This window comes from Bombus huntii, chromosome 2 (genome assembly GCF_024542735.1).
Source record: "Bombus huntii isolate Logan2020A chromosome 2, iyBomHunt1.1, whole genome shotgun sequence".
In the NCBI taxonomy this organism is placed as follows: domain Eukaryota; kingdom Metazoa; phylum Arthropoda; class Insecta; order Hymenoptera; family Apidae; genus Bombus; species Bombus huntii.
The window spans coordinates 18,233,887-18,257,507 of record NC_066239.1 but is presented as its reverse complement, the minus strand read 5'-3'; the positions used below and the strand labels follow the sequence as shown (position 1 = coordinate 18,257,507).

General features: G+C 38.7%; 2 protein-coding genes across 13 annotated transcripts in view; one reads left to right on the top strand and one right to left on the bottom strand.

Annotated features, from left to right (window-relative positions):
• The window catches only part of LOC126874390 (protein expanded-like), a 122,364-nt gene that overhangs the window by 29,550 nt on the left and 69,193 nt on the right, over positions 1 to 23,621 (top strand). For 7 of the 9 annotated variants that reach the window (XM_050636366.1, XM_050636375.1, XM_050636383.1 and 4 more), the window contains exon 2: positions 5,148 to 5,199. The gene's annotated coding sequence lies outside the window, so the exon portion shown is untranslated. Of the gene's footprint in view, positions 1 to 2,622; positions 4,714 to 5,147; positions 5,200 to 23,621 lie in introns of those variants that run through there. The other 2 variants (XM_050636392.1, XM_050636423.1) reach the window with 1 other exon arrangement.
• On the bottom strand, positions 5,434 to 23,152 carry LOC126874515 (putative sodium-dependent multivitamin transporter). 4 transcript variants are annotated; one of them, XM_050636715.1, is made up of 10 exons: positions 22,542 to 23,151; positions 22,093 to 22,191; positions 21,166 to 21,328; positions 20,603 to 20,939; positions 20,264 to 20,485; positions 19,415 to 19,755; positions 18,036 to 18,155; positions 16,289 to 16,603; positions 15,082 to 15,453; positions 5,434 to 14,254 (listed from the first exon to the last, which is right to left on the bottom strand). In XM_050636715.1, the coding sequence occupies exons 4-10, from the start codon at positions 20,711 to 20,713 to the stop codon at positions 14,083 to 14,085; spliced, it is 1,653 nt and encodes a 550-aa protein (XP_050492672.1). In that variant the 5' UTR covers positions 20,714 to 20,939; positions 21,166 to 21,328; positions 22,093 to 22,191; positions 22,542 to 23,151; the 3' UTR covers positions 5,434 to 14,082. The 4 variants fall into 4 exon arrangements, with proteins under 4 accessions (XP_050492672.1, XP_050492665.1, XP_050492682.1 ...); XM_050636708.1 differs by lacking the exon at positions 22,093 to 22,191; XM_050636725.1 differs by lacking the exon at positions 22,093 to 22,191 and having other exon boundaries at positions 20,603 to 20,936.

Below are 23,621 nucleotides of genomic sequence, written 5' to 3'. Positions count from 1 at the left end.
CGTGTATTTATCTTTCTGGTGTGTGTAAACAGATCTCTCGTACTGTTTTTCAATATTTACAACCGAATATGCTTTTGTATGAAAGAAATACAGAAAAAATATACTTTTAGAGGTATAACCTGTCCTAAAAGTATCGTTAACCCCTTTTTATTCACGAATCAGATACTTTATGAACTGGTTTTTACCTGCAACTTTTTTTTACCCTGAAATATCTCATCTGCTAATGAAAAGAAAGGCGAGATATCTCATCCAAAGCGTCGCACGAACACGAAACACTTCGTTCGGTTCACGCTTATTCAATAACACCGCAACATATTTCATCCATAGAATAAAGACGAAAGATACGCGAATGTCACTCGTCGTATCTTCAGCTTCCTGCGATAAGTCATCCCTGCGCATTAGAAGCAACGCTACGTGCCACGCGACAACTTTAGCTTCGTATTAATTTTTAATTCGAACCCGACAGTTCCAAGATGAATAGGTATATAAGTAGCGAAATAATTTCATTGGCGTACACGTTAAACGATAGATACAGCGACGCGAAACTGCATGTAGCTACTAAATACGCGGATGTGGATGGTAATTAATCGGAGAGAAACGTGGACGTTTTCGTTTTCTTTCGCAGGACGGTGAAACGTGATCGGGAACGTATTTCTTCGTTCGGCTTGCAATTTGCGATTTCAAATTCTTCGACATAGCGTTTTAGCTGGAGATATTATAAATAGGTATCGGTAAACGCGTATTTCGAATTACGTCATAGGATCGAGTGGAAAAAAGAAGGAAGCGTGGAGAGTCGCCGTAGGTGATTGTCGCGCGTCGTGTCGCCTCCAACACGAGAGAAATTGCGTAATCGACGAGTTTTCATCCTCGTGCGTTTAACATTTCAACGCGTACGCAATAATAGCAATTTACCGATACGCGTTTCTTTTAATTCGATCAAATTATATCGGGAATGTGGTATTTAAACTCGCGACCTCCTATCCTCGGACGCCATACTGATCAATTCCATGAATTTAAAAAGTAGAGAAAGGCGGTGATATTAATCGCAAGGCGATACAAACGTTACTTTCTTTAATTTATCTTTGAATTTGCTGTTATTTATGATTTTTGTGTTGAACAAATTTACAAAATTTACAGAAGTTATCTATTGTCTGAGACGTTAAACACGTGTACTTGTGCAATTAAATTGACAAATTCACTGAAATTGCAGTTAAATTTGGCTTCCGAGATGCTCATTTAACCCGCCGATCTGATCTTTTTCCGTTCCGTTTGTACTCTTCTTTCTCGTAAAGATTGACGGTATCGAAGAAAGGACATAGGAATGAGTCCAATTAAAAAGTTCGTTTGGTTGTTTATTGGTTAAGATTTCTCTGTTCTTGTTAATTTTAACTATATTATTATGAATTCTGATGATTTGCTCGAGTGGAATATCCTCAATCCACTCTCGCTCATTTACCTCGTACATTTTACGAGTTTAAAGTGGCGAAACTTTTTATTCTAATTAATTCAGAAGCGTTTAATTAATATTTTAAAAACACGTTTTTCGTACCTTTAACAACGTTTAAAGCGACAGATAACGAGTCCAAATATTATTCCTCTTTACTACTTTCTTATTTTTAATGATATATATGCATATTTCTTAAATTATTTTTTAAATCTCAATCTCTAGAGTTCAAAGACGTATACGAGGCATTTTTGTAATCATTTTATAATTACAACATTAGTATCCTTTGAGCAGCGGCAGCAGGTTTGACCAGTTCGACTATCTAGAACTCATCACACTTTCATTCTCTTCTCTCTCTTTTTCTTTCTTTTTTTTTTTATGTCCCTCTCCCTTCTGTACGTCTGGCAGCAGCGACTTAAGCTGCAGAAAATCGTCGAAATAGTCGATTAAGCTTTCAGACAACGAAGAAGGGTTTTCGAAGGAAGGTTAAGGTATCCCGCAGGAGTGGGAGATGAAAGGGTTGCGTAGCGCGGAAGCTCGCCATTATATTCGCATTATAATCCCATCAGTGGACTCTTCTGCCTAACTGGACAGCTACGAATAATACGACGTACTTAAATACACGCCTCTACTTTCCATTCCGTATCTATTCGAAGGTCCTCAGCTTTCTACGCTGGGTCATCTATCCTTTTCGATCTTCGTTATTAATCTCGTTATTCGTTATTAAACGAAATTTCACAGTCTCTCTGCAGCCGCGATACATGCGATGAATTTAATTTTACGAAAATGATGTTCAATGGCTTCGATAACATTTCGGGATACCATTGTCTACAATAAATAACGTATATTTATATATTCCATTTAATCTCTGTTTTTATCATATTCGATAGAGCACTAATTTTCTTTTCCAATAAAATGTAAATTTATATTTGATATATGGTTATGAATTCCGAAAATTTTAAAAGACTGCAGAATTCTATGATAGATGGAAATGCTACTGCAATAGGAAAATACTTCCAATAAGAATAGTCGTAATAATCATAATAATTGATATTAGGAGATATCGATTTCTTATTCCCGCATATAGCGAGACACCAGAAAATATAAAGGAAAGGAAATATAAAAAAGAAGGAGTAAAAAAAAAAAAATAGAAGCAATCGAAATTAACTTATCTTTTAGCTTTTAATCATAAAATACATCTTGCATTCGCTATTCATTAATACTAATACCAAAAGGGGTATTGGTGGTTAGGTGTGTATATCCTTTCCAGACTTCAATCGTCGTTTTTGTAACAATTTAATATTTTTTACAAGAATCTAAGCTTTTATTAGCCCTACTATTTTCCTCGGTGCTTCTTCTTTATATCCTTCCAGACGTCTTCTCCTCAAACCTTAGAATACCTTATTCACGTAAAGCGTGGAATACACAAAATTTAGAAAAATTAATATACATATATCTAAAACCAAATATTTATGGACCATTTATATTTTAATAATATCTATTACAATAAAATAATCATGTCGGGTCATACGAACGAGAACAGCAGGGTTAATTTAAACAAGTAGTAGAAGGCGAATCTACGTATCAGATAACGATACTTTGTGAAAGGTTTTCACGTATGTACATACGTATATTTCATAAAATATGCTAGTTTGAAGCTTAAAGCGGTCGTATAACGATTGCGCGCAGGCGAGCGTGTCCGCGTTAAAGCCCCAACCGGCAACGAAATTCCACGCCATTTATCTGATCTGAAATCATAGGCAATCAGGAGTAAAATAGCGGAGGGCCCGCTTAACCTTCCGTTTCTCTTGTCATCGTGACTCTGTCGGTGCGCGAGAACGCGACGCGACGTGGCCGGCAAAGTGGTGAAAGCCACGACGGTGATAACCTACTCCAGTGCGGCTGCCCAGTTGCAGGTTGCAGCTGCCTGCTCGCAAAACGCGGAATCCCAGTTACGCGTTCTCGTACGGAGGAAGAACGCTGCCTGAGACTGTGTAGAATGCTCTTGTGCAGATAGCAGCGTGTGCGCGTGGTGGTTTACTTCCGCTCGAGGCACGCGGTTCATCCGACCACAAACATACATACATTACGTACACGAACATACAACGTGGTCAGTAAGAGAGGAAGAAGGATAAAGGAAGAAGAAGAAGAAGAAGAAGAAGAGTACGAGACGAAGAAAGAGATAGAAGGATTGGAAGAACAGAAGGAAGAGGTGGAATGACGAACGAAAAGGACGAATAATATAGAGCAAGAGATAAAGAAGAAATTAACGATTGAACGCGAGGGAGAGTATGTAGAAAATTAGATAGAGAAGCTGGAATGAAACGAACGAGGAGATAAAGGAATGGAATGGTAAAGGACGATTATGACCAAGAGAAAGTAGCAGATGAAAGAGAAAAGAGGAGAGAAAGAGAAGAACGATGCAGACACAACTCCGCGCAACTACCCCACCTTTGGTTGCTTCACTGACTGTTTCCTTCTCTTTTTCTGTGTTACGTCTCCCTCGTTCGTCTTTCTTCGTTTTCGTTTTCCTCTCTATCTCGCGCGTAGTCCGTTCTTCTTCTTTCTTCGACTCAGAAAAAGCCCGCTCTCGGCATCTCTGTCCCTCTCCTGTTCTGTTCGGCCAATTCCTCGTATTATACCAGGTTGCGGCGTGGAATGCGGGCGTCCTTCGTTCGCTTCGAGCAGCGTCCAACCGATGAGCCCCGCTAGCGTTATCCTTCGCCGGTCCTTCGCATGCGCTCCTTAGGGCTTGGTAAAATTAACCTGGAATACTCGGCCGAGACGCCCGCCTCGCTCTCTTCTCTCTCTTTCTTCCTCCGTGCCTCAGATTCGTTAAACTCACTCACGCGGCTCTCACCAATACGACCGACATGCCATTCCGCACGTGTGTACTTCCCCGTATATGCAAGCTGCGTATGCGCGCATACAGGCGCATGCGCAGCAGCCGCGTAACAGAATCACGGCGCGGCGCGGCGCGGTGTACGGAAACGGCGATCGGCGTACTTACTTGGCGCTGGGTTTCTCGGGGTTATTGACGATGAAATTAAGGCGATTTGTCGAAGTAGAGCGGTTTTATTGGGAGTTCGTGCTCCTTTCGGATTGCGGATAGTAGAGAAACGGGCGCGAGTGCACCGCGCATGTGCATTGTGCATACACATGGTGGAGTTCGTCTTGATGCACACCGGCGCGGTGTGTCGATACACCACGGCAATTTATTTTTCTACACACACGTGTGGTGTCTGCAGAGGCTGCTTTATATACCCAGGGTAACCTGTATATACCGCCACTGCCTGCCATTATTCTCAATAATTCTCGACGGTTAATGACAGTCTGCGGAATATTTTTTTGCATGCGCGAAGGCCCGGCGTGCCGCAGACCGCGCGAAAAATTGTCGTTTTCTTCGTCAGGGATATTATTGCGGTGAAATTCAATGTTGCGGAAAGCAACATGCAATCTCTTCGCGTAAACGTGTCTCAGTTCGTAGCGATCCGAACTATCTTGCTGCGTCCATCTTATCTGAATGCGAGTATCCTTTTTATTCTTTCATTTTTGTTGGTCTTTTTGTGTGCGTGTACGCGCGCGCGCGCGCGTATGGACGCGCTCGCGCGCTTTTACGTTCGATTCTTGGTATCTGGCGCGGAATCGAGCCTCTCACTCAGGTAGAATACTATAATTTAAAGGCTTATTTGTGTTGTTGCAGGTGCACCTGTGTGAAGCCGGAGGCGGAGGATTCGGAGAACGGGAGAATCTAGGTAAGATTGCTTTGTAGAATTTCAAGGGTAAGAATGTGGCTTCAAACGTATCTGAATCACGTTCTCGGCCACGTTCGAATTGATTGATTATTATTTTAATGCGAAAAACACGAATCTCCGGTTGAGATGATTTGTTATCGAATTGGTGAAAGTTATTGGTTCTCGGTAATAAGTAGGCAACGGTTTTGCTCCGAAGAATATTGTGAATATTTTCTTGCGTTTAAAATAATAGCAAAGTAATCTTTGCTCACCGTTTTTTTAGCTGCATATATAAAAGGTTGGTATATATGTATTTACGAAGATTGAGCGGAAACTGATGTTCAAAGTGTTAATACACTCGAGCGCACTGTGCATAGAAATTGGGAATTATCATATATTATAATTTATTGATTTAAATTATTATGGTATTTAGCAGAGTCTATATTCTATTTTTGACTATTTCTAAATAGAAATTTCAGAAAAAGTATTCGCTTCTTCTCTTCTCGCTTAAAACTAAATGCCATTCACTTTGTTAGATTATTTACCATTGACATTAACATATTAATTATTATCTGGATAAAATGTTATACACGATGATCTGAAAAAATCAAATAATTTTAATTAACATATGGAGAGCTGAGAATCATAGTGGTGTATGTCATCATCGTGTTCTGTTATAAAAAGTTGATTTATGTGGCACTTTGGAAAAGAGTTCCACGCGAATTGGAATTTATTTAATTGAACTTCAACGATACCAATATATCGTTTCGATACGGAAATGAAATAATGCATCGGCGTACAATGAGAGATATCGTCTTAATCTCATTGTTAATGAAAGGGTCGTGTTCGGTCGTGTAAAACGATTGGCGTAAACTTTCAAAAGCTATCAGCGTGTTACGCGTATTTAGTTTTTCTCGGGTCGCATCCACGATCGCTTCATCTCTTTCAAATACCCGCTGCCTATGTAATGATCCGACAAGCGAGACGACGTTGGGCACCACGCGTCAATCATTCTTTAATGATACATACTTACTTGTCTATCTTTATCAAAGCACCGAACGAGTTAATACCGTTCGAATGAAGAGACGAGAAAACGTATCCGATTCTTCGCGCGTTTAACCAGAGTTACATCACGTATGGCCGTACATACGGATAGCGCATTTATTTTCAGACGAACAGGTTTTATCTTTATCGTGAATGTTGCATCGACCAGGTGAATAATTGAAATGTATGAATCATATCCGTTCGTTCGAATTCAGATCAACGAACCGGTGTGGATCGTCGATGGGGAAAATTGTACGGACGAAGACATTTCTTGCTTTCGCGTGATCGTTCCGTACGGCTTGATCGATGGTATCTGTAAGAAGATAAGGGTACAAGAATATGGCAGTCAAGTTCTACCGATGTTAAACGGCTGGTTTCGCGTGGCCGATCGTTTTGTTTCTTTGTTTCCATCCAGTACGTACGATGTAAAGTTTAGGTTTCAATTGCCGGAGCCGCAATCTGTGTGCACTGTGCACGCATAGTTGTATGCACGAGACGTGCATGCATCCTGGATGCCTCGTTAATTCCACGTATACAAAGTGCAGGTGCGTACAAAGTCGAGAAACTGATACTTATGCAATTAACAGATACCTCCTGAAAACGAAGAACTGAGAAAGTCAATCACGAATCCCTCGAGTCGTTTCGTTTCGTTTCGTTTCGTTTCGTTTTCTTCGAGTATTCGAGGATGAAGAATCGTTTTCACAGGAAGACCCAGAAATATGAGTTATGCGTTCTTTTTACCTGTTTGTTAATTGCGTACGCGACGTGTAGTTTCTCAGGCGGGTTCGAAAGTAATTTCTTCTTTTTTTTTCCCCTTGTTTATCTTCTTCTTTTCTATAACGTTGCACGTTGAACTTTAGCGTTTCGCTGCTATAATCATTATCATTGATTGAATCTCGCATTAGGGATAACTATGGGAACCATATTCTATTCACTGGTCTGCATATTCATGAATTTTCCATAATACTGCTCGCTCTGTGTAGCAATTACAGCGGGTTGATTTATTTTCTTACTTCATTGTTAAGGTAATACGTATCGCGTAATAAGCACGATCGTTAAGTGTTTAATAATCGTCGTTAGTGGTATGTATTGATCTCCCTGATGATATTTGGCTCGCTGATTTTTAACTTAAGTATCGGTAATAAATCGAGTTAATTATTAAATTCGTCGTATTCGAGCAGACTGATCGGACGAACATGCTTTGATTTTCTAACTTTGAATTTTACAACGAAACGAAGGTTTGTGGAAACCAACTGCATTCAACCACACCCACCAACCTCTGTATTGGCATAAAGATCGACTCAGGATCTGGGATGCTAAACGAAACGAAAAGCGGATAACTTGAGCCGATCCCGAACGGGGGATGCAGTTACTTTCCACAAGTCACATTACAACATAAAACTAAAGAAATCACATTGATATCTCTGAAAATGTAATTCATAAAAAACTGATAATTTTTATTAACTCACCCTGTATACCAAAGAACAAGTCGAAAATATAGAATAAAACTTTTCCATATGATGCTTTATTTTCGACAAAGTGGAGTTTGAAATTTTGACAAGTATATTTGGCCAATTCCGGATTGGACAGGAGTAAATAATCGGCAAAGTTAGGGGAAATTATTCTACATACGAAAATGTACAATAAAAGCCGTTGACGAGGTGCTCTATTTGAATGTAAATGGCAAAATTTTATTTTAACGCGTAGACCACCTCCTATACGGAATACACTGTATACATATACAGGGTGGTTGGTAACTGGTGGTACAAGCGAAAAGGGGGTGATTCTACGCGAAAAAAGAAGTCGAAAATATAGAATAAAATTTTTTTTTTAATTTTTTTAAAAACCTACAGTGAGATCCGTTATAACGAGACGTGATAAAGTGCGCGCGTACCGAGCGAAAATTCAAAGTCGATTTTCTCGAAAACAAAGCCTCGAACGAAAAATTTTTATTCTATATTTTCGATTTCTTTTTTCGCATAGAATCACCCCCGTTTCCGCTTGTACCACCAGTTACCAACCACCCTGTATATGTACGAATGTATGTATGTATGCGTGTACGCATATATGCACGCTAGAGGTTATCTCGTCCTCGGCGAAAAATATTGTTTAGCATAAATTTCGCAAGGAATGGTGTGCATCTTTGGACTCGGTACGTTTTTACAAAAGAGAATACATTGGTAAGGCGCGTGCGCGCGCTTATTTACACAAATCTCGTGTGTTTCTTAGCACGCGCGTGTGTGAATGAGCGAGTATAATGTTTATTATAATGGTGTTATGTACATTATACCACGTTGCTCGTTAGGCACGTATGCACGGTATGAGGAAACGGAACGGTTGTACGCCGCGCCGTAGAAACTATGTACAGCTCCGGCGAGGTCGAAAAAATGCCCGGTGGCTATCTGCAGCGTTTACCCCATACCTATGGGGGATTTCTGTACAATGTGGTTGCTGGCGTCGCGGCGGCCAGTGTTCACCGATACGACCAGGATACCGGTATAATTAAGAAATTTATCTCGCCGGTTGGAAATAAGAAGGCGACTGTGTAACTCGCGCCTTCATTGCAATTAACATCTGACGGTTTTAGTTGTTTTTACAGCGAAAAGGACGGCGTACGAACGAATTAGTCAAGTTCGAATATATCTGACAAATTTTCAAACTCGATTTTCTTGAAATAAACGCCTTTCGATTGAACAAAATGTATTTTATATTTTCGATTTGTTTTTTCAAGTAGAATCACCCTCGCCGCGTTATCGATACCGAGACACGCTGTATCTGACGACATGAGAAAAGCAAAAAGAAATATCTCGACGATAAAAATTAATTATTCTGGAAATCGTTAATTCCAAATTGGTCAAAGGGTTGATCTATTCTCTTCTCGTTGCCGTAACACGTCGTTGCTTTTTCTTAATAACGGCAGTCTTTTGTTTCTGTTCGATGTATCCGGCACATTAAAGACCAAATTGAAATAATTAAAACGCGCTAGTTGGCCGATGGTTAAAAGTAATAATAATTAAAATGAAACGGTAGTGCGCGAAGAGGAACGTAATATGTACGGAGCGCGAATTCGCGTGTAATCCATCATTCTTGCATTCCGTATTCCACGTAGACGGCGTACGTGCTGAGGGAAAGACTCGTTTCGTCGGAGGAATGCGCGGCATTATAATGAGAACGCGGCAAGACGGCGATGCAACTCCGCGACTCGATTATTTCGTTTAATTACAGGGAACATTAGACAAGTCACATCCGTGGCGTTACATGCTCCTCTGAGTTCTGAAAAAAGTATCCCGACTCTATTGTACGCCCGTTGCAATAACCACATAATTATTTATATCTCCCATAATTATTCGAACTTGCATTCAATGGAGACTTTGTATTATACTCTGATTGTGTTATAAAAGTAAATAAATGGTCTCGTGCTATCGTTAGCACGCGTGACTGTTACGTTCTAATCGATACTATTTTTATCATATGTCGATTATAATTTTTCGTATCTTACATGTAAATTGTGAAAGCATTGTTCGTAGACATCTGAATATTACTGATATCAACGAATTGAAAGTTACAGGTTGTAGATTACGTAGATTAATAAATGTATTTATTAATAGTAGAAATTTGCGATTTTACATAATTTGTAGAATTTCGCTAGTAATATAAATTTAATTGCGAAAAAAAGGTTCAGATTACTTTGGCACTCGCGCTGCTGTACATATCTGCTTTGTCATCGCATCCTGTATAATGATTCTTTTAAAAATACTTGGCAGCCGGAAACATATATTTTAATGTGAAGTAATCGAAGAAGGAAATAAGCCTTTTTTTATATACGTAAATGATAAATCTACACAATTCTTTTTTTGCGAGAAACAAGTAGTATCATTAGGTTGTTCGAAAAGTGTCTTCCTTTTACAGACACGTCTTTTACAACGACGCATCTTTACACAAACATGAAACCTAATCTGCCGAACGTTGTGATTTTTATTTTGATAGAACAAAATGGATCATACGTAATTCGAAAAAATAATATAAAACGAAAAATATTGTGCATCCATTATTTCCTTGTAAAACGGAAGAAACTTTTCGGACGACCTAATAGCTTAGTTACTGTGTTACTGTAACGTTAACTAACGTTAGCGTTATTAATACCTTTCAAATATTCAAAAATATCAAAAACACACACTCAATTTCAAAATTAGTCGACAATGTATCGAATCTAAAAATTGCTTATCCATAAAAATTAGTGAAACTCTCCATGTTCCTCAGCTATTGTCTTCGTCTAGCCGTTCCGAGTGTAAATTTCAGACATAAATACCGATAGTGTTGGTATATTACGTGTACCTCTGTAATTTCGTTTCTTGGTAGTGTCTTCAAACTCCCGTTGTTTCTACCTTAATCTCTGTCAGACTAGTCTATTACACGAGGTTCGTTCGAATCAGAGAGAACAAAAGGAGGAAAAACTAACTGGATTCTCTACGAGCCCAATTAGTGAAAATTTCCAAGTTTATACCAGAAAATACCAGTCGTTCGTTCATTCATAGGCGGAACATGGAGAATATTGTTGCGTACCGGATGACGATGGTCGTAGTGCACAGACGAAGACTTATAAAATAACAGAGGTTACCTCGTCCATGGGTTCGATTAACATTCGTTGCGTATTCGTGGCATCAATATGCTAAACGCGTATTTAAACGTTAAATATGTATCGTAATTAAAATTGAGAATGATTGCTTTAAATCTTTATTTTTTAGTTTATTCGACCTGAGAAACCTAAGGATTTTTCCTTAAGGAATTTTCAACATTTCCTTTTTCCATTCCATCAACATCATTCAAACATCCTCATTCTCATTGTCGATAACATATTATACATTTTATTTTAACGTCGTTTGATCTAATTTACAATCAACGATCTTCCCATAGTTCTCTATCAAGTTTTTCCACATAAAAATTGTTTTTACAGTTCCTGCTGTCCTTACATAATCCACGAATTGTCCCACGTTAAATTAGCGAACAAGCGAAGCTTGTGAGATGCGCGAATTGCGTAACGCAATTACTCGGGCGAAAGGAGACAGTGATGGTTGCACAACGCGGATGGCGGCAGCCATAAAGGCTCCATTTCAAAAATTCAACGAAAGCCGAGTCGAGTGTCGCGTATATTCAAAACGAAAAAAGATTGTTAATCCACGTATCCACCGATCGCGCAAGTAGTTCACAAACATTTACGAATCTTTTGATTGTTGTTTATCGATGACGTATGCCGCGCACAGACTTAATCGTTTGCATATGTCTGTTTTAATATTTATGGGTGTTGCCACTCCAATTCTTTGTTTGCACACGTTTAATAACACTAGAACTACCAAAAGTGGTTGAGATATAAATTACGTAGATTTTTATAGACTGACAACGATATATTTTTAGGATTCCAATGATTTTTTATACAATGTGTGGATATAACGTTGTTTTACTTCGTAAATTACATACACTTTACCGAGATAAAGACTAAAAATGAAAAAGTGTTTACTTTACAAGACTTTCGACAGTTTGAAGTATTGAATCACGTTCTCCGTGTAATTCGAATCTTTTCGTTGCACATGCGTATGGCGAATTGAAAATTACAGCGGTGAGCCAAGATTTTGACAATTTGAATTTAGTCACGTGTTTCAACTTGGCAGGATATCGTACTGTTAGTTTCATAATTAACTCGTACTGTGTCTATGATCATCCGAAAGCGTAAATATTTTATACGTTTGTCAACGAGTAACAGTCTCTAAAGTAATCTGACAAAAATTCATATTAACACCTTCAAATTTGGGATTAAGATCGTCAACGACAATTTTTCATAAATAATTTTCAAATGTGTTCAAGTACATTGTACACTGCATATTGTACAATACATTATCTACTAATACATTATGATTAATATATCATTACTTTATTATAGTAGAACATATATATATATATATATATATATATATATATATATATATATGTAGGAATGTTATATTATAAGTTTATAGAAAACAGTATGATAAGTACAATATCGTTGCACTCACGCGAAATCGAATATAATACCGCGTTTCGCGTATTCGTTTCTCACTAATTCTACGTCACAACAACACGACGAACTTCACACGACCACGATAAATTCAACTCTGATAGCATTTTCCATTATTTTTTTTTCCCCCTTAACATTTATTCCCTTAACCTTGGTAACGCTCACAACACTCCTTGACAACATTAACATATCTTGACAACGTTTATAAACAATTACCCCCCACGCTACGTCCTCCCCTGACGTCACACTATCCCACATATATATGTGTTACATGTATAACAAATAATATAAAATAAAATACATGAACTGTAGCGTTACGTTTGAAGTGGACCGGACATGAAGGGACCGCGTTTACACGGTAAATGTATTTTAAGTTATAGCTTTATTATCTGCCACGATACGTTTTCACGACTCCATAAAGTATAATCAATTTTTTATAACAATAAACACCAAACGCTATTTTACGAAAATTGGGAATGAACTGATTTACACCGCTCTGATTTCTCGATTCTGTGCGTTCTGTGTTTCAGAGCACATCGATAACCGCGACCTCCGTACGGTTGAAGTTAAAAACTGGCGGTACCGATGCGTAAGCGACAGGTGCTCATAAACAAGCCCTTGTTTGCTAACGTTTGTTTAGTAGAAGTGGTTGACAAACGTTTGTCACGCACGCTCGCCCATTAACATTTCAAAAAGCTCACAAACATTTGCAAGCGTACTACGTGACCACGTTGAATACGCGGCTTTAGTATATAGACGAAACGAAGCACGAGGTGGTCCATTCGGTCTCTCTTCTCTCTCTCTCTCTCTCTTGCTCCCCTTCCCTTCATTCCCCTCTGTCTCTCTCGATACGGCGTTATTTCCTTACGTAAGCGCTGCACAGTGCACGGGTCGTTGCTTCGTTCTGTATGTCACCGTGTGCCGCGCACGGGAACACTAGTCTGACGGCATTCCATCGTGATTTGCGAACGTTTCGGTAAACGTTCAGCACACCCGTGGTTCGAGTAGTGTTTACGTCTACTCCTCATTGCAGAGAAGGAGAAGAGGTTGACGCCTCGTGACGATAATCGGAATTCCGAAAGGAAACCGAGTACGTGTTGTATCGACCGCGATTTCGTCCGAACTATCTCTCCGACGGATCTTCTACATACTTTTTCGAATGGCACCTAGCTTTCCGTAGTTAAGATATTCTACCTAACATGTTCTATTTTTTTTTCTTTTTTTCAAAATACGATAGGTTTTCAGTTATCCGCTACCGCGATTTAACCGATCTTTCCTTTAATCGATCAGATTTTTGTCGAGATAAGACAGCTACCTTGTTGCACGGATTTGGGCTTTGTTTCGGTTTGTTTTTAGGTGAAGGCCATTCGCGAGACTCGTGCGAGCCATAGCGCGTTGCAAATAAACGATCGATAAGTTAGCTCTGTTTTCTTGCACGAGGAGACGTGTAATTTTTAATCGCAGAAATACCAGAGACACACGTTGTTCATGACGATGTTGGAAATTATAGGATGACGAGGCAGTATCTTCTAAGGAGCGATCGTCCGTTTAAAAATTGTATAATGCAACCGATTAATGGTAACTCGAGCGCCGGTGGAAATCGTAGGATATTTAGAAGACGATAGTGGTTATTCGTTATCGTAAAATTATGTGTGTATGTATGAATGTATGTATGTATGAATGTATGTGAACAAGTTCGTTCTTAGATGTCTGTTGCGTCACTCGTTACGCGAATCAGCGTACGTACGCGGTGCTACTGTGCTTTGAAATTCATTCGAATTTCTCGATTCTTCTCTGTATGGTCGTGATGACTAGGTCGGTGTGAAAAGTTCTGGCTGCGTATTCTTGGATTCTTTGCGTGGAATTGAATTCAAAATCCAACTGGAAATCCATCCTACTACGAAACTGATCAAACTTCCTAGTGGACAGTACCACATGTAGGAAATACGGTAGAGGTAGAAGTACGAGTCATTGTTATTTTGCCTGCAACAGAAAAGCCGTATAATTTATTACCTCTTAGAAATCAATTATGGTAAATTGTACTACGTGGAATAAGTATTAATTTTGCGATTAAGGAAAACGTTGGCGATTTGATGTGACAGGTGCAGACGTAGTTTAGCGTAAGTAAGTTGTGGTAAGAAGCACGATTTCGAAAAAGTGTTTCTAATAGATACTATTCTTTTGCATAGTACTGTAAATTTATCTTTCTCCAAATAACGTTAACAAATATTCTTCGAAATAATTCTATTTTTGTACAACTGCCGATTATTTTTATAAGTGTATCATCGATGAAGTGTTGAATAAGAAAAATTGAAACGGCAAAATTGTATAAAATTATTTTATATACGTGCAAAGATATTTAATAGGGAAGAAATTTATGAGATCAGTGAACGATAAAAATATTCTTAACGATAACGATAATTCTGTAATACAATTAACGTTAATAACTAGACAGCAGATAGTTCAAAGAACAAACACGTGTACTTGCAACGAAAACGTACTGCAAGTGTACATAGAATATTTAAAATGAAATACTTACTTGCTCGTAATATCGAATACAGTTATATCTAATACAGTTATAATCTCAAATACTAATATGCAGATAGATATAAATAAATAGAAATACGAAATAGTTGGGAAAAAGTTTCTTTTAAAGGATACGACTTTCCATATATTATTTCCCACTACGCTAAACCTCGAAAAATATCTGAAATGATGAAAGCCAAGAAGCAGTTGCATGTATCAGAAAATGTGCGTAGAACGGAGACTGAAAATATGCGTAGTCAATGAATAGCAGGCGAATTCCTTACTGGTATTCGAAATGCAAATTCGACGATTTCTCGTGATCGTAATATGCATCGGCGTAGCTACAGTTTAAGGCGGTGACGTTCACTTTGTTTGGAATCGGTGGCTTTGGCTGACCGAAACCGATCCATAAAGAGAAAACGAGGCTAGTCAAGAGGCCGATGATGGCTCCTTTCTGATTTCCCAACCGCGTGAACATGCCCAAAGTGAACATGCCGAACACAGGACCACCGACCACGCCGAAAATCGTCAAAGCAGCCTGAAGAAGCCCGCCAAGAAATCGACCCATAAATGCCAATCCTATGCAAGCGATACCGACTATAAAAGCCAGAATCTTGCTGACTATGATCGATCCGGTTGCGGTAATCTCCTTGCCCCTGAAATAGTATTAATTGTTTCTATGCTGATGTAGTGGATTACATATATCGCACGTACGTACACGCGGGTTTGTACGAGTGATCGGAATACCACGAGACAAGTAACGATGTATTAACCCTTTGCACTCCTATGTCGAGTGTGACTCGACATCGGTTTTTATCTCAGGAGCTCCTTTGTCGAGTCCCACTCGACATTCTTTCAGTCCCACCTTTTTTTTTGTGAAACGTGCGAAAGAAAATCAGGAATGCAACCTGGAAATTGTTTCAAGATATATCGTACACTTAAAAATTACAAAGTGCAACGATAGTGTGAATAAAGCTGGTATTTAAACGAATTTGTTTCTTCCTTTGTTTATTTAAATTGTCTTATTTCTTGGTTAAAGTAAATTTCAAATAAAACGTTTAAAAGCGTTGGGAGCTGCTGGCAAGCAAATTGAAATAAAATTCGGAGTGCAGAGGTTTAATTAGGGGAGATGAGTTAAGAGATTACACGAGATCTTATGGTTTCCGCATAAATGCATAAATTAATGCGGTCTATTCATGACCAAATATATACAAATTCGCTTTTCCCGAAAACGTGCTGTTAAACGAAAAAAATGTCATTTAATATTTTTAACTTATTTCCCAATATAGAATAAAGTTCTGTCAATTATCTGCTTCTGTCCTTGACAAAGCAATGCCCGTTCTCTAAAAGACGAAGCCTCCGATGCAACTTCGTCATTCTCGATTTTCACCTTATTCTGGGTCATTGAATCATCCTCTAAATACAGATTATCGTATATTACGACCGAAGGCATAGTAGATTCAGCTCGTTTCACGATGTTATGAATCTTACCGAAAACGATATACGGGTTTGATAAAATCTTCGAGCATAACGGCGGCTAGGGAATTCACCGTGGCGGAGATGGTGCTGAGTCCAGCGCTGAAGATGCCGGCTATAAAAAGTCCTGGCACACCTGGATACTCGGAGAGCATGTCCATCACGTAAAGCGGCATTAATTGATCGTACGAGTTGATTCTTCCGGCCTGAAGGGGGTCGCAATCACGATACTTGGTATATATCGCCAAACCGGCAAAGCATAGGCCCAAAGACATCAGCGAAGACAATGGCCAACTCCACCAAATGGCAGTTTGCGCGTCCTTCACGTTTCTAAAAGCGAAAAATTCGGCCATAGCGATAATTTTATGGACGATTATCGTTAAACCGAATCAACGGCGTAGCGGACGAAGAACGATTTATCGAACGATCGCTACTGGCGGTATGCATGCGAGATGCGTAGCTCGGATAAAGTCTACAGGAAAATTCCTCCGTCTTTCTGTCGTGTCGTCACGCTACGAACAAGAGAATCGCGATAATGTGCCTCGAGATGAATACAATGCCATTGGAATTCGGATCGGGATACGCAATATTCGAGTTGTATAGAAGTTTCATTCGTAGGTCGGTTCGTTGATTTATCGAACGTTAATTTACGATTGGACGAAAGAAAGAGGAAAGATCGATCGATTCGAAGATCGTGCATCGTTATTTGCTCGTTTTACGAGTTTTTGTTGCTGCTACGAAATGGATTAGCGGAACAGTAGGTTGAAGATTCTTGAATTACGTACAAACTTTACCGATCGATCTTAAACGAGGTTAATTCGAGTTTCTTCTAGTTATGCTATATATGATATTGGCTATAATAATATATTTGATTATCTCATAAATATTTATCTGTAATATCTAATTAATTAATCCGTAATTGAAAAAAGGTAACGAGTTTATTAATATTTACTGAATTATATTTAAGATGAATTTAACACAGAAGCTGTGTTAGCGTTTGCATGTATTTATTGAAATAGCTCTCACGATGAAACTATTTGAAATAATAAAAATAGAACATCCACTACTTTTCAATCAGTAACCAACGTAAAAATTGAACTTGGTACGTTTTTGCCACGTAGTCTTTGTATCGTGTTACGTATCATTCAAAGCGCAAAAAAGTTAATTTTTTAACTCGCTAAATCTCAAAGGGATTATTCAGGAAAAATAGACGATTAAGAAATATTAATTTGTAAATATTCTAGCTACGAACAATCGTTATAAGCGATTTTAGTTATCTATAATCGTTATCGATAGCGGAAACTATTTTTGATTGCAAATAATCATTGCCTATAAGCGATGAGAGCACTTTTTTGTTACTGCTAATCATCATCGATGACGGAAATGTATTCCTCCGTTATCGACGGTGAAAATATATTTCGTTTATCGAAATAATACTACAAAAAGAGTTAACAAGATGAGAAAATAATTCACTTTACAATGTACTTATCTTATTACACAGCTGTTACACGAAAATTTGTTCGTGTTCTTTTTCTCGATATATCGGTAAATTTTGAAATAGCCGAAGAAGCGCAGCGTTCTACGAACTCGTAAACGTCGAGATGGAATTCTTTATCGTCTTCCAACGTTTAGAAGCGTATCAACGAAGACGTCGCGTCGACTTACGGTAATTAATTATGGAATTCCGATGAACGTGTATAATTGGCGGTATCGTGGGACACATACGCATTGTGTAGAAAGTCGGCAGCGGGTAGATACTCACTTGATGGTTAGCATTCTCTGAACTTGAACTTGGTTGGTGCCGTACAAGGAAAGGTAGGTGAAGAAACCTCCAAATGTCAAGCTCCACCAGGTGTGTCGCACCGTTGGGTCCATTGAAATGCTGAATGAATGCACATACCATTGTCAGTATCGATACCCGACTGGATTCCTCGTAAAATAAATGTTTCATGCCCGGCATGGTATTTGAAAGTGTGTTAAGTGCATCACGCTCGTGGCAATTTGCAATATATAATGCCAAAGAGAAAATCGATTTAACCAGTTGCTAGCGCACTGTTATACTCGTGTTATACAACATAACGGTTCGTATTATAACCACGGTTAAAGAATCATGCTCTGATTGTTTCGATGTTCTAAACGATACGTAAAGCGTAATAATATCGTAATATCTACCGAACACTGGTAGATTGAGATTTTAGTTGGCAATTCGCCGCAGCTCTTCCTATTTATTTAATAATGAGAATAAATTGTAATTTTCACGTTGAACGATGCACGCACGGACTTCTAGGTTCCATGAGACTGCATCGTAATTGAGTTTTGCAGACCGACCAGAACCATATACGTACTCACTTCTGCAAATACATTGTCGTCGTAACGTAACGTCGTACGAGACACTCGATACGAGTACCTACTCGCGATAAGCGTAAGTGGACGTTTTAATTATAAAATTAAATCGTTACTTATTAATCATGCGTATCATAACAAAAACTAAGTTATATCGTGTCTTATTCGAACTTAAAATTAGCAAGTGCTCCGTAAGTTACGCACGAGAATATACAGGGTGTTTGTCAAAAAATGTCATGTCTTTGAGAGGTGTTTCTGTAGCTTTGAATCGGTGCAGGTCCGTTGGAAGAAGCAATCGCGAAATTGACGTTGAGCATGATTTTCAAGGCCAAATTGTTTGCTTATCGCGACGTATAGCATTCGTTACGAGGAACAAAAGTCTCGAGGGAACCACCGGTCGGAAATTGGAAGAAGATGTTCAAGTTTTACCAGCCTACGCAATCACATTTGTAATTTGCTTGTACTTCGAACGCGAATGCAGAAGTCAGCTACATATTGGCCTGTTTAGCTATCGCAAAAAATATCAGAACTATCCCAGAAACTATAACAAACGCGCTATCGCTATGTTCTAATAGTACAACTTACTGCTTCTTAACTCTAATGCTTGAAAGAGCGAAGAATAGAAAGAAGTAAGAAAGCAAAATAAGAATAAAGTTATAAATATAATATCATACAAGCGTCACAATACAAATGTTATAACACACGAGTGTAAAAAGAACCCGGTGTTGTACACGCCGTTAGTTCTAGCGATCTATGCATTCCTAGTACGAATATCGTCTGAAAAAATGGTACGTTCACCTATCGAATTCTATTCGCGACCCTTGACGAGCAATCTCCCATATCTGATCGAGACCTCCGACATTCACGGCTGCTGTAACGATCACCAAGATAACGGCTATCAGCATCAAGAGACTCTGAAATATGTCAGTAACGAGGACTGCCTTGATACCGCCTATCGTCGAATAAAACGTGCAGACTAATCCCATGCCGATTACGCTTGCAGTTGTCGAGATACCTGTGGTAGCTTCTAGAGCAAGCGCGGGTGCGTACAGCACTACACCGCTGTACAGAAGCAGCTGAAGTATAAAAGCGAAGCTTCCTGCCAGCCTCGCCGCTTTACCAAAACGTTTGTACAAATACTGAAAGCATAGGAAAATTTCTTTTTATTTTATTCGTGTCTTTTTTTATACGTTGTTCAATATATAATATTGTCATAACTGTGCTTCTATCGTATACGATACAATCTCGTTTATCCGAACAGGGAGACGAAACAGTTCGGATAACCGAGCAGTTCCGATTATTGTTTGAAACAACGTAGGATTCGTGTCAATTGTTCCTCTTTTGACGCATAGAATTTACTTTGCGAAAATACGTTTGACAAAATTACGTTCGATCGTAGTTGGAATAATAGAAACTGAGCTTCCAAATAAACGTAGCTCTACCGTACTATTTTTTAGTTTTACTTAGAACTATCTATATCTTATCGGTACTGTTTACAAACAATAAAAGTTTCACTACCACGAACCACTAATACTTCACGTATCGTTAAAATAAAATTGTCATACGTAACGATACTTTAGCGGTCTTGGTTCTTATCTTACAAAGTTATTCAATTGAAATTGAAATTGAATTTTTCTAGAAACTTACCTCAAAGGCGCTGGCATTGCCAAGTTTGAAAAATACCGGCATGTATAAGTAAGCGACGAAGGGAGTAGCAAGCCCGTAAGAAATGTTGATCACAGCGTACTGAGTACCATACACGTAATTTTCTGAGCTTACTCCCAACAAACTAACCGCAGATAGGTACGAAACCATTAAACCTATTGCGACTGGTGCCACTCCCATCGATCTGTCCGCCATGAAATACTCCTACCATATATATATAAATAAATCTATGTATCTCATCTTAAGCGTGTCCCATATTATTTACACAAGAGTCGAAACAATTTTTACATGGAAGAATTATTGCACCTAAAGTAAATTTACCTCCGTTGATTTCTGTTTCCCTCCGGTGAGCCAGTAGTACACACCAATTCCTGAACTAATGAGCATCGTAATTGCGATCACCGCGTAATCCGCAATTACCAGGGTAGCCATGTTTCGGTTCTGCGATATCGTCAAATTGAATTCGATGGAATGACTATGTGATGCTTGACGGCGATCCAATTGTCGGCAGTTTGTTCATCTGATATATCGTTCAGCCGGCACACGTTGTCTTCTCAATCATCGTTGGCTTCGACACATTTAGCGTCGATATCATTTGCGTAACGATCGCAACAACAGCCTCTCGCCATTTCGTCCTCTTAGTTTCTAAGATTAGCTGCTGTTTTCAATGCAAATACAAATTCATTGTAACACGATGAAAATTCTGCTTAGACAGCAACAAACGTTTAGCTCTTGTAATTCCTAACTCCACGCGACAGTGTTAAACCTCGTAAACTCGAAACTCGGTTTCCTTAGTTTACAAAGCAGCGGAGATACAGCAGATTGAAACTAGAGCGACGATTTGTCTACAGGTCGTACCAGGATTATTCTTTCTCTACTCTTACCGAATCTCCATGGACACCGACGAATCTCGTTGAATCCCTGTCTCCCTCTTTGGACTTTAATTTTGATGCTCATTGAAATTACCGTGGGATCATTTGTTCGTATTCTTCTTCGTCTGCGAGAATCGACTGTTCGTACTCTTTGCACGAACTCATTCCTAACCTTCTGTAATAAGAATTTTACGTCGTTAGAAAATTTAGTTCCTTGTCTTAACCTGAGAAATGGAAACTGTATAAGTTGTAAATAGGCTGCTTGGTGGCACTATTACGCTATTAGATCGTCTGAAAAGTTTCTTTCGTTTTATAAGGAAATAATGGATTTCTTTCACAACATTTTCCGTTTTATATTATTGTTTGTTTGTATTATTATTCATGTTTGTATAAAGATGCGTCGTTATAAAAGATGTGTCTGTAAAAGAAAGACACTTTCCGGACAACCCAATAGTACAATATGCACATAGCGCTGTGATATTCGGATAAAAACAGTTCTACATTCGAATAGGTCGGTTTCACACGAAGATACGCGCAGCGCGATACGCGTATGATAGAAACTGATTATATGTACGGAGTTCGGAGATGGAAAGAAGTCTCGTGAGATGCAACAGGCAAAGAAGATACTGTTGCTCTGTGTCGCTCATTATCACCCGATGTTATACTGTTTTACACGCGCGTAACTTCGCGACTGTATCGAGTCTGCCAGAAACAACCAATCAGATTCGTATTCCTTCCAGAAGGCTTCTTTCGATCTTTGCGCATATCACGGATATAGGAATATAGAGATGAACCATTAAACTTCATGTGGCTCCACATTGGCACCTTCTGACAAAACTGCTAGAGCGCTGACGTGGCTCTGACCGATCTTTTGGTTCACTTTTACTTACGAACATGTATGGTACATGTTCTTACTCGACGAGAAAGAAAATTACGTACTTGCGCGATCACAACCAATCATCGATGTAGCCCCAAACGTATCTCTCACCCTTTCTGGAGATGGCTTCGCCACCCTCGGTTACCACGATTCGCGAATCTCTGTGTGAAACCGGATTTAGGCATAACGTGACGCTTTATAATTCATTTACAATTCAATAAATACATATACATGTATCTAAGTTATACAAGTCGTGCCAGGGGGGTACAATTAAGACATGCTGCATTTTCTATTTATTATCACACGTACATATCGTAAAATCACTCGGTTGTTCCATGCATTCTATGTATGTGTGCTTCGTATAATATGTATGTATATCGTAGTACATGCATATACACGTTTGACAGAAGTTTTTATTCTTGTTCGATGAAAAATATCGAAATTTATAACTCGCATGGCGTTATAGAGACAGTCAATTATAGAAAATATTCGCTAAACACGTTAAACATACCGTCACTGGTTTCGCTGTGTACCATCGAAGTTCGAATTAGCATATACATATGTCGGTAACTGTATATGTACATGTATGTCACAATATCCGCAATATCACACAAGTAAATAAGAAAACTTCTCCGATAAAAAAATTTTTTCACTTTCTCTGATAAAAAATATTTTCACTTTCGACACGCAAATACCGCGTCGTGTCATTCGAGACTTTTCCCCGGATGACGTATACTCGTCGACAATTATCCGCCAGTGTGGACGTAGCTTTTATACGCGAACTGTTTCTGCACTTGAATTTTGTCTGCCACTGATCGGCTGCTTCACGTGTCCGCGGACAATTGCCTGTCAGTGTAGACTTGGCTGTTAATAAGATCGTCGAAGTCCGTCGACGACTAAATTGTTGGGAGAAACGGTTGAAGTATTCAGGATTAAGTGATAGATAAGAGAGATACGCGTGATAAAGCGAAGAGCAAAGATTCGATTTTTATCGGAGAGTTTCGGTTCTTCGACTGTAATTACTTAAGGAGTGCCTCATAAATAAAGATAAATAAAAACGCATTGCGCGATTATCGTTGAAACAGCCAACGATCTGTCTACCTGCTTTAAGAAAGGTATTAAAAGCATATTTTTTAAATACTTCACCTTGTCGTTTGCTACGGTCGTAAACTTCAAAATTGTCAAGCAGATACCACGTGTATCGTGATCACGACGTGGATTACGCTACATAAACAAGCGCATCGTCAAATTGAACTCGAAAATCTATTAACAGGAAATCATTTAGTCAACGGTATCTGTTATTAACGGTTTAATGAAAAGCAAGTAGAGTGAAGTTAGGGATAAACAATTCATAGGAAAACAAAAATCTGAATGTAAAAACAGCTAAATAATTAAGAATATATATAGTTACAAGTATACCTACTTATATAGAAGCTAATCATATCTTATCGTATTATTATTAATAATTCGTGTTATCGACGTGACTCTGTTATTAGGGTGTGCGGCATTAAACTTCTATTTCTTTATTAATCAATTGGCAGAATTTTTCTTTTTCAACATTCTCCGACATATCCCGTTATTGAATTTTTCT

What these genes read in the sequence shown, in the direction of transcription:
- LOC126874515 (XM_050636715.1), bottom strand. Translation starts at nt 20,713, where the DNA reads ATGGCTACCCTGGTAATTGCGGATTACGCGGTGATCGCAATTACGATG. An exon ending in GGAAACAGAAATCAACGGAG is followed by an intron (nt 20,486 to 20,602) that starts GTAAATTTACTT and finishes TATATATGGTAG; the next exon opens with GAGTATTTCATGGCGGACAG. An exon ending in AAACCCGTATATCGTTTTCG is followed by an intron (nt 15,454 to 16,288) that starts GTAAGATTCATA and finishes ATACTATTTCAG; the next exon opens with GGGCAAGGAGATTACCGCAA.